An 18,080-nucleotide genomic window follows, 5' to 3' on the forward strand; every position below is an offset into this window, starting at 1 on the left:
ACATCACCTTTTAGTATCTGGTCCCCAGTCCTGGAACCTCAGCGGAGGTGATACCAAAAAACTAGTACCGGGTACCAGATTACAGGTCCTTTGTTGTAATGGAAATGCAAAAAGGCTGAGTCGAGTCGAGTCGGGACCACGTGGTGGAAACACGGCAAAAGACATACACTTTGTCCCCATTTCGCCAAAATAAGTTCTTCCCTGATACTGTTTGGCAAAAACTGTTGATGAACCAAACTCTAGCTAACGAACCATGGAGGTGGGTCTGGATGTACAAGACTATGGGTCACGTAGACATGATATTCTGTTTAGATATTCCAAATCAGACCTTGTTTTTGGAATGGAAACATTTCTTATGAGGACCCTTTGGACTCTTCGTAAACTGCATATTGATGGCGGAGTTTGGACATGAATCCTCTTGGGTAATGATGGGCACCTAAAAGTAGCCTAAAGCCTAAAAGACTTGGATATCAACAGGTTTTCAGATATGACGAAATATTGCAACGGTGACCCTTTGAAGGAGGTGGTTGAAGGACTCACTGAGGGATGTTGTGTTGACCACTTGTGCAAATCAGGTTACAGATGCGCCAACGATACTGTTTGTAGATGAATTCACTCCTGTTGTTGGATTTCATAACAATAACAAAAGGCTTAAAAAGAACTGATCCATTTCAGTGGTTTTATGGAGTTTTTGTGAAAACTAGCAGTGCTTTTACTGTAGAAAACTGTAGTGCAAATTCAGGTCCTTATGATATGAAAGTTTTTAACATGGATACATTTTTTTAAATTTCCAAGCACAGCTCTTTATCAGAGTTTTTATGAACAGTGTTGGGAAGGAACTAGATCCATCTACCAGTGAAATCTGAATCAGTCTGTTGGTCTTGTGGGACTACATGAAGAAGACCATTTTCCTTTACTGCGATCAGTTTGTTGTTTGTGCTTTAAAACCAAAACTTCCTGTATTAATTGTGGTTATGTTGAAGGCCTGGTTAAATGTATGTTTTCAGGAATTTCCATTTCACAAAAGTAATAATAGGCAGTAACTTAAAAAAGTACCGTCCACTACACTCTTTATAAACCAGTAATCAATCATTTCTCATCATAAACCTGCCAGAATCTTCTGTTTTTTCAGGAAAACGTACAGTAGACTTCAAGACAAATCACCCACTGGCCTAAAACTAACAGACATAACGATGTTCACCACTGGGGCAAAAAGCATTTCAGAAGGAATCTGGGACTGTGTAGAAAATCTCATTGTGCACTTGTAACAGTTTTTGGTGTTATCTCAAAGGTTTTCAGAGGAAAAATAAAGGCTTCCCAGGCGTTCTTCCAGTGCGTTTTTGCCCGGGTGAAGTAAAGTGACGGCACATGTAAACTAAAAAGGTGCAACATTTCCGACGAAAACAGATGAAGTAGCTTCTTAGGTTCTTTTTCCTGACGGCATCCTCTCCTCTCATCTATTACAACGTGGTGGATCAGCCACTTTTTCATTAGCGAGTGCCGCTCCAAAGTTGAAAGAGAGGGACTGCTTATTTTTTTTTCTTCAACTTACTCTAAAAAATATAAAAAATTGTAATAATCATACCGCTATTAAAAGACTGGTAACATCAACAAAGTTATACTTTTACTACGAAAACTTTTTTTTGAATCACTGTCATTATTTCCCCTCCTCTCTCAAGTCTCAGTCAGTCAGAAACACCACCGGGAATCGCTCTTAGCCAGGCGTACTCTGAGAATATTGATCAACTGTGGGAAGGCACAAACCCCCCAGGCCTATAAATGATGGATAAATCTGTGATATAGATGTTCAGACCTCCTGCACCTGAGGTCAAACGTCAGTCAGTGTTCAAAACCCTCAACTCTGGTTGACACGAGAGACCCATAAGGTCCAATGAATCCAGACGTGGTTCTTCCAGGACGTTCTTGTCTTTTACTCCAGCAAAGGCAGAGCTGAGTTGGCAGATGGGCTTTCCCCACTGCCGTTTCAGTTTTTCTGCTTCCCTTTAAGAAACTCCAAAATAGCTGTTGAGTTTAGTCCAGGAATCTCTGCAGGAAACAGGAAAAAAACATTAAAGGTAGTAAATATTCCGCTGTGTTCGCCCCTCTCACGCCTCCTCCTGCAGTTCCTCCTCCATAGCTTCTCCTCGCTGCCTCTTCAGCGTTCCCCAGCTATGGTACATTCAGTAAACAGTGAACAAACAGGCTTAACCCATAATGAGTAAATCCTCATTTGTTTAATTTTTTGCTTTTCGGATCCCGCTACGGTACCCTCTCCTGCTCTTTGTCAGGGTCCACCACTGATGGCAACGGTTCGCTTGGTTCGCTGCCTGCCGTGTCTGCCACAGCCGTTTCGGTCATGACAGCGAGTGGGTGTAGGATTTCCGATGTGGCTCGCGTTACGCTGTCGTATGATGGCGGGGACGAGGTGGAGGAAATCGTCTCCGAACGCTCTATTCCTAACAAACTCGAGCCATAATTCTCCCTCATCATGGCAGCGATCAGCCCTTCTTTCTCAGGTGCATCCTCTCCGAAAATCACCTCACCCTCCTCGCCTTCAACTCCCGCGTGCCGAGGGGTGGTGATCTGGCGATACAAGTACGAGGCCGCCTTCATCTGCCGCCTCACCAGGTGTCTACGGTAGCACCTTTGGATCACCGTGGCAGACACTTCCTCCTGTTTGCGCCTCAGAGTTGTTGTGATTGGCTCGTAGGAGATCTTCGATGGATTGGCCATCATGAACTTCTCCTCCATCTGCTGCTTGAGGGCGTCCATCTCACCTGACTCTCCCAGGACACGCTTGGTGAAGGCAAAGAGGATGTCGAGGCAGTGGATCTTGTCCCCACTGACCATGGGCAGATCCATGGAGATCAGTTTGATCTTGTTCGGCTTGGCGATGCGCAGCGGCTCCAGCAGGGAGTCTGCAAAATCAGACAACTTGGCGTATTCGATGAACTGTGTGGCCTCTGGGTCAAACTTCTCCCAAACCTCGTAGAACATCTCAAAGTCGTCCTCGCTGAGCGGCTCGGTGCTCTCCTCTGTGGCCACACTGAAGTTCTCCAAGATGATGGCAATGTACATGTTCACCACAATGAGGAAGGAGATGATGATGTAGGTGACGAAGAAGGTGATGCCCACCGACGGGTTGCCGCAGTTCCCTCGGACAGTGGTGCCAGTGTGGGGGATGTTGGGGTTGCACTCCTCTGGGGAGTTGTTGAGGATGGGGCTCAGCAGGCTGTCCCAACCCGCCGACGTGGTGATCTGGAACAAACAGATCATGCTGTTCCCAAAAGTCTCAAAGTTGAACATATCGTCAATGCCCGCCTGCCGTTTAACGTAGGCGAAGTTGGCCATGCCAAAGATGGCGTAGATGAACATGACGAGGAAGAGGAGCAGTCCGATGTTGAAGAGCGCAGGAAGGGACATCATGAGGGCAAACAGTAACGTCCGGATGCCCTTGGCGCCTCTAATGAGACGCAGAATACGTCCTATACGGGCCAATCGGATCACTCTGAACAGGGTTGGTGACACAAAGTACTTCTCGATGATGTCAGCCAGCACAATACCTAAGAAAAAGACAAAGAAGAAGAGCGGTGTAAGCTACGAAGTATCTGTAGAGATAAATTACCTGTACCCTTCAACACTGGACAAAACTAGCATCTGTTTTTTGTCGTCAGTGTGAAAAGCTACAGTCAACATTCAATCCAAATGACTCTGCAGCCGTCAGTGTCATTTATTGGGTTCAATCAGTGACAGAAACACAAGATGTGGGTGAATCCAGCATTACTCACCCCTCAGCGGTTTGTGGCTGATGATACATCGCATCAACTTGACACAAATACAGACAGACTTTACTGATCCTTATGTGGAAAATACATTTATTCTTTATATTTAATGTTTATTTAATCAGGAAAGACTCAGAGATTAAAAACCTCTTGTGAAAGTATGCCCGGTGACAGACAGGATGGTAACCAGACATACATATACAGACATCAGGTGAAACATTAGGCAGGCTATACAATGATACGCACAAAGAGATTAGTTTAAGGCAAAATATCTACAAACAGATTTATCTGCCCCCTTAAAAGAGTGATATTTTGCTTCTTTTTTTTTTTTAAATGGAATTTTTCATTTTCCCACATTTCCCTGTGGTCTCCATAAACTGTAAATGTTCTGCTTGGGTCTGAATTCTTCATTAATTCAACTCCACAGGTCCATCTTCAACCCTATTTCTGAGTAATGACACCAGAAAGGTGGTTTGGAGCGCTGGCCCTTTAAATGCACATGAGACACTTCAGGCTCCACCCCCTCCAGGTTATTGGCTGTGCTGCTCTATTCCGTTCAACCAACAACTGAACATTTTAGGTAATGGGCTCCAAGTTTGGACATATTTTCAGTCTGGACTACAAACGCTGCTGCTGACAAACAATTATGTCGAACTGGAGAAATGTTCGTCTGAACTCTGGGCCTTATATGTGCAAATGTTGTGACATAACTAATTATAAAACATAACAAATTAAGAAGGAATTAAAACAGGTTGTAGAAATCCATTTGATTTTTGCAATATGAATATATTGAATGAATATAAAGATAGTTTTGCAGCAGCTGGAGGGTTCAAATTCAAACTGTATGAACTATTAGGGTCCAAATACACAAAGAAATGAACCAAAGACTAATAAAAGTGGGTTTAGTTAAATATGAGCCCTTTAAAAGAGTCCCATGAGAGGATGTAACTATGGAATGTGTATATTACTCCAAGTCTTGTGTAGCATTACCATGGCAACACAGATAGCAACCGGACTTAAAAGGTTAAGTGCCAAGCTAACGCTACCCAATAATGTTACCATGCAAACGAAATTAAAATAAACCCCCCAAACCCTCTCCCTTCTGCTGTTGACGAAACATTGATGTAGCACAATTTTTTTTAAACGCAGTGAATCATTTCCTGGACTTTGAGAACCTGTAACAGATTACATTTACATGCACCCAGTTACTCTGTGCGCCGTCTGAGCTCCATCATCTAAACGCTCTCAGTTTGGATGTTTGGGGCTTTATATGGCAGGTCTGCTGTGATTACAAGTTGAGTAATTGGTTCTGGAGGGCCGAGCTGTCTTTTGCCTCTAACAGTGAGTCAAACACTGTAATTCATCCATCTTTTCCTTGTTATCCGGGGATGATAAACTCAAAGAGGAGGCGGCCTGTCACACCCCCCACCCCCCACCCCCACCCCCACGCCGACACATACACTTCTATCCTCCATCGGTCTCACTGCGTTTGAGTTATAGGTGATGGAAGGGATGAGCAGGGGGGAGTAGAGAGGGAATCACCATCACGTCGTACATCAACTCAACAGCCCCCTCCCCCACCCTGACGGCTCTCTGTCTAACACACACCCACCGGCTGATGTTAACAGGTCAATCATGTTTGATTTGTCTCCGGGGACCGCCCTGTGGCAGCTCTGATTGCTGCCGTTACCTTCACCTCCCCCAGGCAGCCTCGTCCCGCCGCGCACACAACACATTCAGTTACACATGCAAACATGTGATCTTGTCAAGCTAGCAGGAGGAGCCGTGCACAGGAAATATGAACACTGATGGCTAAATTACCTGCTTAGGTCGCCGCTTCTATACACTGTTGTGTCATGTGTGTGTGTTACGGTATATGACCACGCAGGACCTTGATGCAGAGTAAACACCAAGGCCACGCAGATGGTCACTTTGTTGACAGATAACTGACAGGTGGACATTACACTGTGTGTCACATATAGTACATTCGACCGTACGTCAACACTGGATGCCATCCTGTCCGGTGGTTGTCTATACTTCTGTTAACGACAACAGAAGCTGTAGAAAGACTGACGTCAACAGTGAATTCATCCTGCACACAGTACTGTCAACATATCGGTAAACTGACTTCATCTTAAACGTTCACGTTGTGGAGAAACACCTGTCGGACACCGATTAACAACACACCACTGAACCTTGTCATCGCTCTATATAGCAAAAGGGAAGTGGACTCTGTCTGTGTGTCTCGGGCATCACACAAAATCCGTACAAAGCTAACTGCTGCAGTTTGTCATATTTATGTATTTTTTGTAAAGGAAGAGACTAGCGAAATGGCAAGTTGATGGGACCAATATTTTGGGAGATATTAGTAATTTTGGAATACAATGACCAATCACATTGTTATGCCCAGAATCATATGCCGCATTTCCACTACATGGAACCAACTCGGCTCAGCTCAGCTCGGTATTCCTGGAGACCGTTTCCATTACAGGATATTACTGACTTTACAGTACCTGGACGTCATAGCGATGCGGTGCGTTATTTCGGTGTTGTCTGCTCAGAGAGTTGCTGAAAACTCACTCATTGTGTGTTGTCTCATCTGAATTTTTACGTCGGCCACCAAAGACTGAACCTCCTCAACCGACCATGGTGTAGTTTTACAGACTGTCATCATGTGGTTTAACCTACCGACATATTTACTGTCAGCCTCCGCATTGTTTTTTGTAAAACGGCGGGTCACAGAGACAACTGTCTGACCAATCAGTGGTCTGCAGTGTTATACGTCACGGTTTAGTATCGCTTGGAGCCTCAGCGGAGGTGATACCAAAAAACTAGTACCGGGTACCAGATTCCAGGTCCTTTTTCGTAATGGAAACACAAAAAGGTCGAGCTGAGTCGAGTCGAGTCGAGCCGGTACCACGCAGTGGAAACGTGGCAATAGAATCATCATTGAAGTGGGTTACCTAGCAACAGGTAAACAACAGGGCCATGTTGCCATGGTGTCATGTGTCATGTGCAGGAACAGACATGCCAGCTGAGAAGTTATTCAACTGAAGATACCAGTGGAATTTACCAAGAAAGGAAAGAAACGAACTGGATCAGAGGTCCGTTTATTATCCACCACATCTAGAACCTGTGGTTACCCACAGCTCAACAGTCTAGTAGCATTATAACCAAAAATGATCACAACTCCAAATATTTTTCTTGGTTTTATGTGAAAAAGTAAAATTGCAGAATGAAAATATTTACATCTATAAACTATCCGTCCAAAAAATGTGAATAACGTGAACAAATATGAATGACCTGAAATGTCTTCAGGACAAAAAAAAAGTGCAATTTTAACAACATAACGCCTGTCACCAAATGTTCTGTGTGTCTGTAGATCCACTGTAAGTTGTGTTAATAATAAGCTGAGATGTACTAGTGTTGAAATTACACTCAGGCTGTATATGGTTGTCCAGGTGATGCACATTTTCATGATGTAATTTAACTTTTTTCACAGTAAAACAAAGAGGAAATTTGGAGTTATTATTAATAGATTATTCTGTTATTATTTTCCTGGTCCGGCCTGTTTGTCATCATATTGGGCTTTACCAAGAAAGTAAAGGAATAAACTGTATCAGAGGATCTAGAACCTGTGGTTCCCCACGGGTTAACACACTAGTTCAATCATATTATTGTTAAAATCCTAAAATATGCTTCTTGTAAAAAGCCTGATGCATGTTGTCCATCAGAGGTGTCAAACTCTTTTTAGTTCAGGGGCCACATTCACCCCATTATGATCTCAGGTGGGCCAAACCAGTGAAAGAATAACAGTGAAGAAAGAAAAATGACATTATGATGTTTACATCTACAACGTTTCCTTAAAAATCTGAACATGAATAACTTGAAATGTCTTAAGAAAAAAACGTGCATTTTTAACTATATTCTGCCTCAGTTTATCAGTTTATCATTTACACATGTGTATTACAACTTACATTACAATTACAAATAAACAAAACATTTAACATCAAGCAGAATATTGGTAAAAATGCATTTACTTCTCTTAAGACATTTCAGGTTGTTCAGATTTGTTCAGGTTATTCACATTTTTTGTAAAAGGATAGTTTGTTAATAGAAACATTTTAATGTAATTTCACTTTTTTTTTTTTTACACTAAAACAAAGATAAACTCTGTAGTTGTCATTATATATAGGTTATTACGATAGTATTTTACTGTTCTGACCCAGTTGAGGTCTGATTGGTCTGTATGTGCAACCTGAATTAAAATAGTTTTAACATCTTTGATTGTTAATATCTTCAGTGTAATTTTTGCATTTCACAAATTCATCTCAGGGGCCAGATTGGACCCTTCAGTGGGCCGGATTTGGCCCCCGGGTCACATGTTTGACACCTGTGTTGTACATGATCAGGCCAGTCCCTCCCAGTTTGGAACACCTTTACGATCTCACCCTTTAACCCCTGACGTGTCTGTGGTGAGTGTTCTGAATGTATGATTTATTTTAAATATTCATTTAAATTAAATTATTTACTCAGTCGGAAACTATTCAAAACGTGCTGATAGAATTCTGAATTCTGCTGAAGTGAATTCATCCTGCAAACAGTACCGTCAACCTGTCTGTAAACTACTTTATCATTTACATTCGTGTTGCGACACCTAAAACTGTAGGCGAGACCTTCTGACACCGATCGAATAACCCAACACTAGAGTCTCTGATCGAGGCCAAACTCACCGACAATGGAGAGAATGACGACCACGAAGTCGAAGATGTTCCAGCCGACGGTGAAGAAGTAGCAGCGCAGCGCCATGATCTTGATGAGGCACTCGCTGGTGAAGACCACGATGAAGGCCAGGTTGATGTTGTTGAGGATGTACTCCATCTGAGGCGACTGCTCGTCCGTCTCCACCATCATGGTGATCATGTTGAGGAGGATGAGCACCATGATGATGATGTCGAAGGCCTGCCTCCCCACCAGGTCGAAGAAGAAGCCCTGCAGAGGGTTCTGCACACACAGGGAAGGCTTCTGTTAGAAACACCGCAGACGTTCACGCCGTCTGCCAGGACTGAAGGCCTTTCACTAGCCTGACCAGTGTATTCAATACTGAGAAAACAGTCTGGAATTGGGCCGATCGCTGTGAAACATGCACCATCTATTCTAAACCGACCAAACACAAGTCTGGAGGGGTGCGTTTTCGCATTGACTTCTTTTCGTTGCGAGTCAAAGTCAGTTCCAAGTCCACAAATCTCTGTACAACTGTTGTCGGTTGTTTACTTGATTCCAAAATAAGGACTGAATTACAGATTACACCCTGTATCCTCAAGTTTCTCTGACAAAAGCAACAGTACTCATTTACCATCGTTCATTTCTACTCGACCATCACCACCGCGTGCAATGATGGAAACATGCTGAGCTTTGTTGACATTTGGGACGTGCTCGTCACATAATTACGTCACATCCATTTTATCTGTGATTGGTTTACTCAGTGCCTGTTAGTCCCGCCTTCATATTTGAATTCAAGCCCCACGATTCCAGACAGATTTTCTCATTGAAAAAGACAGATGGCTGGCCAGGCTAACGTTTTACATATTTTTTTACAATGTACGATTAACCACCAGCAAGACGAAGAGAAGAACATTTTTACACTTCAAGGGGGATTTAAAAATGAGCGCAGGCTGTGTACAGTAAACAAACAGATCAACGCAACCAGAAAGATGTCGAACTGGGGAGACGCAGAGATCTGTGAGCTGTGTTCACTTCGGGGGGGGGGGGGGGGGGGGGGGGGGGGGGACGACGACTCTATCCATGCTAACACTTGTGGAACGGTGTTCATCCTTCATTGTTGCAGCACTGCTACGCTTGGGGTATTTCTGATGCATAAGTTATACTTCACACGATCTTCTGTGCTGCGTCACCGCCCCTTTGATTCTGGAATGCAGGTCCGCTGTGGAAAAGTCCAGCCTGTCTCACCTCTGATACTCCTTTGGCTTAGCTGTGGACGTCAGTCATTGGTGGAAAAAAGGTGGGATCACCATCTCACCTTTTTTCCAGGATAATAATACTAATAATATTAATAACTTCATGTATATCGCGCCTTTAAAAACTGGGTTTACAAAGTGCTTTGGCAGACAAAGCAGAAGGGCACAACAGCAGGATACAAGATGCAAGTAAAGACACTAAAACAGAAGCAACACAATAAACGAGATATGGACAGCAAATACAAAAAACATGACACTTCGAATAAATTAAGTGAATCGGCGTAAAGAGGGCAGAGATAACATGATGCTGTCAAATCAATGTAAAAATGAAGGAGTGAGATAAAACAACATCCTGTACGAGAGTATAAATTAATAACTAAACAGGATAAAATTCAAATTTAAACAATTAAAATTAAAAATTAAAAAGGGACAGACATCACAAAGGCAAGTCCATAAAATGTGTTTTAAGAAGTGATTTAAAAGACGTCACTGATTCTGCAAGCCTTATCTCCTCAGGCAGGCCGCTCCAAAGTCAAGGGGCCCTGATGGAAAAGGCCTGGTCACCTTTAGATTCAAGCCTGGACTTTGGAACAGCCAGGAGCCCTCTGCCCCCCCGAGGATCTAAGTAGAGCTGCAACCGATTAATCGATTCAAAGTGATCCAAAAAAATCATTCAACCACAATTCTCCTGAATCAAACCTTTGTTTCCTTCATTTCTCTGCTGTTCAACATTGGTTCCACTGTTGTGTTTCACACGGACGCTCAGTGTGATGCACAAAGAAGCTTCAATTATGGTGGGGGTGTATAATGCCGCTTTTCCACTATGTGGTACCAGCTCGACTTGACTACCAGGTACTATTCTTGGAGACCGTTTCCAAATACAGGATACTACCAACTTTAGAGTACCTGGTCGTCATAGCGATGCTACATGTAACTTCCATGACGTCTGCTCAGAGTTGCTGATAAAGTTGCTCGTTGCATGTTGTCCCATCAGGCTCATGCTGAATCTTTTCATTGGCCACCAAGAACAGAAATGTCTGAACCACGGTGCTGTTTTGCGCGCTGTCATCATGGATTAGCCTACCGCTGTATTTACTGTAAATTTCTGAATCTGTTTTTTTGTTTTTGTTTTGTTTTTAAACGGTGGGTCGTGCATTCATGACACAATGAATCAATCAGTGGTCTGCAGCGATTACACGTCACATTTTAGTATCACTTCACCTGTTTTAGAACCTCAGCCGAGCAAGGAATTAAAAAATAGTTCCAGGTCCCAGATTCCAGATTCTTTTACGTAATGGAAACGCAAAAAGGCCGAGTCAAGTCGAGCCGGTAGCATGTGGTGGAAACGCGGCATAAACATGTAAACATGGTGAAGCTGCGTTTCAGTTCTATGCAGCTAAACTCTGGAACAGTCTTCTTGATGACGTCAGACAGACCTGTACTGTGACAACGTTTAAGTCCAGGCTGAAAACGGCTCTGTTCAACTGTGCATAGAACTGAAAGGGTTCTATCTGCACTCTGACCTTTTACTTTGTTTTAATTAATTATTATATATGTTTTATTGATTATGTTTTAATTGTAATTGTGTGTTTTTAACCTGTCTCTTTTCCATTTTTGTAAAACACTGAATTGCCCTGTGTTTGAATTGTGCTATACTAATAAATCTGCCTTGCTTTGCCAAGATGAACTTCATCCCACCCCTTTTTGAATATAGTTTCTTTTTTATATTGGTTTTTCTTGTTGTATTTGTTTTAAGTGTTGATATTTGAAATATTCAATCAGTCAGTCAATCAATTAATATAGGATATATGCAGGTAATATTAAGAAAACAAGGTGTATGTGTTGTGACTATTGGCTGAGGTAGGATGGGTATAAAACTGAAGTGATGGGTTTGTGTAGTGTTGGTACCAGGGGTCGGGGGATGGGCTTCTGGGGCTTTTTGGAGCCCAGTTTCTTCATGGCGTTGTAGTATTTCTTCTGCTCCTCGGTCATGAAGATGTCCTGTCCTCCTAAGTAAACCACACAAGAACCTCACCGTTATTTTCACCAAAAGTTATGGCTGAAAAGTCAACTTAAGCCTCATGTTTCCTCCCATGGAGTGAGCTAAATTCCGTCTCGTAGATACTTATCTTGCGTTTCTGCTGGTTGAAGTTATCGATGATGACACCGATGAACAGATTGAGGGTGAAGAAGGAGCCGAAGATGATGAAGATGACGAAGTACAGGTACATGTACAGATTGATCTCCTTGATCGGCTGTTCCTCCACCTGATGGTGAAATATATGAAAGATATTTTACTCCTTACATTTCTAAAACAGACTCATTACTCACATTCACTATATGGACAAAAGTATGTGGACACGTTGAATTCAGGCGTTTCTTTTTTAACAGGGGTCTGGGATACAAAACAGTAATGACTAATATCAGAATGTAGTTTTATATTATTGGATAAATATCATTGCATTGGTTAGTTTGGGTTAAATTGTTATCTTTGTTTCCAAAATGCCTCAAAGATGGTTTGGACTTAATTTCTCTCTGCATTGTTTTGTTTTGTTTTTTTTAATCTGTGACTATGATTTTAAATGTTCTACCTCTAAATTTCTTAAATACTTTTCGTGCTCTGACTGTAAATGACAGTTTTCTACCAGAACTAACCATCGACTGTCACTGTATCTCAAGAAGAAGAGAAATCTCTAATGAAGTTTTAAGGAAACATTAATGTTTATAAACAATATGGACAAAAGTATTGGGACACATTGTGTCTACAGCTTTAAGACGTAATGTTCATCATGATTTGAAATTAAAACATCAATTTTTCCTTAAACAGGTAGAACATTTGAAATCATAGTCATGAATTTAAAAAAAAAAATCAATGTTGAGAGAAATTTAGTCCAGACCATCTCTGAGTCATTTTGGAAGCAAAGATAACAATTTAACTCAAACTAACCAATGCAATGATATTTATCCCATAATATAAAACTACACTAGTCAACATTTGCTAGGGATCAGGACTATAACTTTGCTATAATCGGGGGTGTAATTCTGGAAACTTGACAGTTTATTTTCCCAGTGGAGTACAGCCTGCGGATGCGGATGGTGGCCACACACATTATTGACATCACACTGTATGTGTTTCAGAACATTCTGAGTGGTTTCAGTGAAAACAAAATTGGAAGAGTAATTGTTGTGAACTCTAATTTCTAGGGTTGTAGCACCCTTTTGCCTGAAAATGCAATAAAAATTTATGTTTTTTTACCTTTTGGTCCATTTTTCTTTACATGACTAGCCAAAGTACACACATAATATATGAAGTCACCCAAAATATTATACAACATCAATTATTGTGCAAATATAAAACTGATCCCTAGCAAATGTTGACTAGTATATATTCTGACATTATGTCATTATTGTTTTGTATCCCAGACCCCTGTTACAAAACAAACACCTGAATTCAACCTGTCCCATTACTTTTGTCCATATATCTGAGATCTTCGTCTTGAACTTACAGCTCGTGAATCCACCGCTGCGTACATGATCTCCATCCAGCCTTTGAAAGTTGCCTAGAAACAAAACAATCCATTAGTGACATTTTTTCACAAGAAACCTCTGGTTTTCACTTTTGTTTTTTGATGCAAACCTGACTTTCAACACCTCTCAATGTTGTGACGGGAAACCACAGTGGGAGGTATTACATGAACCTTTACTGTGGAACGTAGATGAAACAGCAGTAAATGTGTAGACGTACTTCTGCTCATCCTTAACCCATAAACACTATCAGTGATAGACATGTCACGGAGAAAGGGTCAGAAAAAACATTGGAGACTTTCTTTTTCTGAAATCGGAGGAGCACTGGAGGAGATGACGAGCTCACTCGTTCACCCGCTGACCGAGGGGAGTGCACCGCCACCGAGCCGACATTAGCCGAGCCACGATTCGATGGTGAAGCTTCTGTGGGAAACCCTGACTATAAAAACTATTTTTCTGGTGGTGTCCAAATGAATGTATGTCTCTAATCTATCTATATTTAACCATTACTAAGTGAGTTATCACCATGTAATGTAATATTACACTTTATATTTTTTAAGTCAAAATCATGTGTTTTCTATACTAGCAGCACTGTACCCTTGGTGCTATTGTACGATTGCACTGGAGGCTAAAATCGCCCAGCATACCTCTCAACATATGTATATGGACATAAAATTGTGCCTAGCAGATAGTCAGCTAATGTTTCTATTCATTTGGCGAGTTTGGCGGCAGTCAGGCCTGTGAAAGCTGAGGAAAATCCGTACGAACGCCCTCCTGTGCTGTCACATCGACACCGGACGGACACAGAACGTGCATTATATAGTAGGATTTAAATGAATGACCATGTATGTGTTAATAAAAGCTGAATAAATTCAAAAGTTATTATACCAAAATAGAGAAAATTGCACGAAACTTTGCTGTTTCAGCAAAAAATATTAATTCCACATAACAATAAGTATCCATAGTCATTGTCATTGATTGGGTTTTTTTTGGTGAATCAACGCTGCAGAAGATGACGGTGTTTCTATGTTCACTACAGAGACAAGAGACGAATCTGAAGAAACCCTGATGCTGCTGAAAAGCTGACAAATGTATTTTATCTGAATCATTTGACTGTATGGACAGGATTATTGGATGTGGAGCTCTTATCATTCTAGATCAGTGGATGCTTTTGGCTCTTCAAGGGTTAATAAAACATTATTTTCTTCACTTATTACACATCGAGGAGAAAGTTGAAGCTCCTGTTTTTCTGTTTCATTGTGTTGGGTGAGTTTTTTTGCACTGAGTCGCCAAGGCGACGTCCTGCACATTTCCTGCACTCGAGTGAAAAACTGAACAAAGGGGATCTTGAGGCAACCTTCCCGTTTTAGCAGAAAATTAGCGAGGAGGGAGAGAAAGAGAGCGAGAGAGAGAGCACCATGGAAACAAAATGAAAGATCAACAAGTCCTTTTATGGGCTTCCTTTCCTCCTCCTGAGAGGAAATGATCAGGAGAGGAAAACTGCGAAAGTGAAGAAGCAGAGGACTTTGGTCTGAGTAGGTGCTCACCACTGCCTGTCACTCAGACCACAAATCAGCCCGTTGCCACGGTAACCACCTGAGTTTTATCATGACCCGCGGCTTAAACGGCCGCACGACAAGCAACATGATTACACCGCGGCATATTTAGTGATGTCCTGTAAGACGACCGACTGTAACCTGATCCATCACACGGTCGTCGTACTAAAGCGCCTTCAGAGGACACTTCCAAGGCCTGAGGACGAAAATAGGACCAGTGTCCCTGTATGTCAGCATTATGTTCTATCAAGAATCCATCCCAGTTGAATTTGTGAGGTTGTCAGGTTCTGTTCTATGTTCCAGTTCTGTGGTCTGGATGCAGAGCAATCTAACAACAGAAGTGGGCGGGACTTTCACTGGAGGGGAACTCAGCTCATCCAATCACAGTCCATATATGAGTTCTATTAGTGATCAGTAGGAACTAGACTGATATCTGGAACCATTTACATGTTATAAACCACAGGTGTCAAACATGCGGCCCGGGGGCCAAATCCGGCCCGCCAAAGGGTCCAATCTGGCCCGCGGGATGAATTTGTGAAATGCAAAAATTACACTGAAGATTTTAATCAATGGCATCAAAATCATTTCATTTCAGGTTCCACATACAGACACATACAGTCCAATTAGATTTTAAGTGGGTCAGAACCAGTCAAATATTATCATAATAACCTATAAATAATGATAACCCCAAATTTTCTCTTTGTTTTTTGGTGTAAAAAAAAAGTAAAATTACATGAAAATGTTCACATTATCAAACTATACGTTTACAAAAAATGTGAATAACCTGAACAAATATGAACAGAAATGTCTTCAGAAAAGTAAATGCAGTTTTACCAGTATTCTGCCTGTTACTAAATGTTTTGTGTGATTGTAATGCACATGTGTAAATGATAAACTGATAAACTGAGGCAGAATATTGTTAAAATTGCGCTTGTTTTTAAGACAATTCAAGTTGTTCGTGTTATTCAGATTTTAAGGAAACTTTGTAGATGTAAACCTGATCATAATAGAATTTTACTTTTTCACAGTTATTTTACTGGTCCGGCCCACTGCAGATCAAATTGGGATGAATGTGGAACTGAACTAAAATGAGTTTGACAGCCCTGTTATAAACCATCAAAATATGGACCATTAGAATAAAAGGCAGGTTTAATATTTTAAAACGTCATCAAAAATTTAAAAATCTAAATGTCTCAAAACTGTGAACAAACTTTGTAGATGTCTTCCCAAGGAAGATACATACGTTTTTAAATATTAATCCGACCAGGAGTTTTGGAGAAGATAGTTGAAATCTATACATTAGTGACTTTGAGTTTGACCCTTCCAGGTCACTCAAGGTCAAAGGTCATGGACCCAAATGAAAGTTCATATATGACTTCTATCAGTAATCAATATCCATCAATCAAATTTTATTTATATAGCGCCAAATCATAACAAAAACTTCTCTCATGACACTTCACAAATAGAGCTGGTCTAAACCAGACTCTAAGTCAATTTACAGAAACCCAACAGAAACAAACACTAGTGACTGATGACAGTGGACGGACGGAAAAACTTCCTTTTAACAGTAGAAACCTGGAGCAGACCCCGACCCCTGGAGGATGGACGTCTGACAGGACCAGCTGGGGTTAAAGAGAGGAAAGGAAGAGGAAAAACAAGAGAGAGAGAGAGAGACTGGGGGAGCGGGGGGGCATGGATGCAACTGATGCAGGGCAACCTGCCCTTGAACATCTATGGAATCACAATAGTAACAATACTGACATCTGTAACCATTTACATGTTCTAAACCATCAGAATATGGGCCATTACAAAGCAAATGTTTAATATTTCAAAAAAATCAACACGAATTAAGAAAAATTTTAAAAATTCAAATTTCTCAAGACTGTAAACGAACTTAGTAAACATTGTCGCAAGGAAGCTACGTATAAAAAAAAAAAAAAAAAAAAAAAAGAAGAAATTAATCAGACCAGTGGTTTCAGAGAAGAACATTGCTGAAATGTTATCACTATATTGATATCCATAACCATTTTATGTTATAAACCATCAAAATACGGACCAGCAGAAGTAAAGGCCCATTTTTAATACGTCGAGAAAAAAAAAAAAAAAGAAAAAAAAGTTAAAAAAATCAACATTTCTCAAAACTGTGGGCAAACTTTGTAGACATTGTTAAATTAAATTATTATTAAATGAATCCAACCAGTAGTTTCATGGAAGAAGATGTTTGAAGAAATTACTAACAAAGACGACAACAAAGACGACAACAACGACGACGCTGCACACGATAGATAATAAAAACTAGAACACCTCAAAGAAGAATAAAGTGCCCCCCCCCCCCCCCACATTTCAGAACCACATAGCGCTGAGTTGGACTTTTCCTCTCCACCATTCACCAGATTCTGTTGAACCTTAAACACAACCTGAGGCATGAACCCAAGCCCATCCAAAATCAACCCTTTCACGCATGAACTGTTAATAAACCAGTGGTATTTGGACATAAAACGGATCCCGTCAGATTCCTTCATTATCTTATGTCTTTACCATAATACCCAGCTCTTCACCGTCGTGGATTCCATGGATCAACAGTTTAACATGTAATGGTGTTCATTTTTTAACCTATAACGATCCAAACAAAATACAAATACAAAAAGTATTTTCGAAATTTAGAAGTAGAACATTTAAAATCATAGTCACAGACAAAAAAAAAAAAAAAAAAAAAAATCAATGTCGAGAGAAATTAAGTTAAAAAAATAAATAATTTTCTATGACAACTAACCATCTACTACATCACAGAAGAGGAAGAAGAAGACAAAGAAGAAGAGGAGGAAGAAGAAGAAGAGAATCTGCCATTAAACTGTAAGGAATTATTGATGTTTATAAACTATATGGACAAAAGTATTGGGACACATCATGTCTACAGCTGTAAGATGTTCTGTTCATGAGGAATTCAGACAAAAATATCAATATTTTCTTCAAGTTTAATGGGAGATTTTTCTTCCTCAGTGAGATGAGATGAAAGTAGATGGTTAGTTGTGGAAGAAAATTATTATTTACAGTCAGAGCAGGAAAATTATTTTCTAAATTTAGAGGTAGAACATTTAAAATCATAGTCGTGGATAAAAAAACAAAAAACAAAATCAATGTTGAGAGAAGTTCACTCCAAACCATCCCTGAGTCATTTTGGAAACAAATATAACAATTTAAACCAAACGAACCAATGCAATGATATTTATCCCATAATA

The 18,080-nt window shown here is 40.8% G+C and overlaps 1 protein-coding gene across 1 annotated transcript in view; it reads right to left on the bottom strand.

Annotated features, from left to right (window-relative positions):
- Positions 1 to 1,129: 1,129 nt before the first annotated feature.
- Positions 1,130 to 18,080, bottom strand: part of LOC115411297 (sodium channel protein type 5 subunit alpha-like) — a 66,400-nt gene continuing 49,449 nt past the window's right edge. Inside the window, exons 6-10 of the mRNA XM_030123385.1 lie at positions 13,267 to 13,320; positions 11,890 to 12,027; positions 11,669 to 11,773; positions 8,516 to 8,786; positions 1,130 to 3,563 (exon numbers count right to left, since the gene is read on the bottom strand). Of these exons, the coding sequence (XP_029979245.1) occupies positions 2,260 to 3,563; positions 8,516 to 8,786; positions 11,669 to 11,773; positions 11,890 to 12,027; positions 13,267 to 13,320 (1,872 nt within the window). The 3' untranslated portion in view covers positions 1,130 to 2,259. The remainder of the gene's footprint in view (positions 3,564 to 8,515; positions 8,787 to 11,668; positions 11,774 to 11,889; positions 12,028 to 13,266; positions 13,321 to 18,080) is intronic.

This window comes from Sphaeramia orbicularis, chromosome 20 (genome assembly GCF_902148855.1).
Source record: "Sphaeramia orbicularis chromosome 20, fSphaOr1.1, whole genome shotgun sequence".
In the NCBI taxonomy this organism is placed as follows: Eukaryota; Metazoa; Chordata; class Actinopteri; order Kurtiformes; family Apogonidae; genus Sphaeramia; species Sphaeramia orbicularis.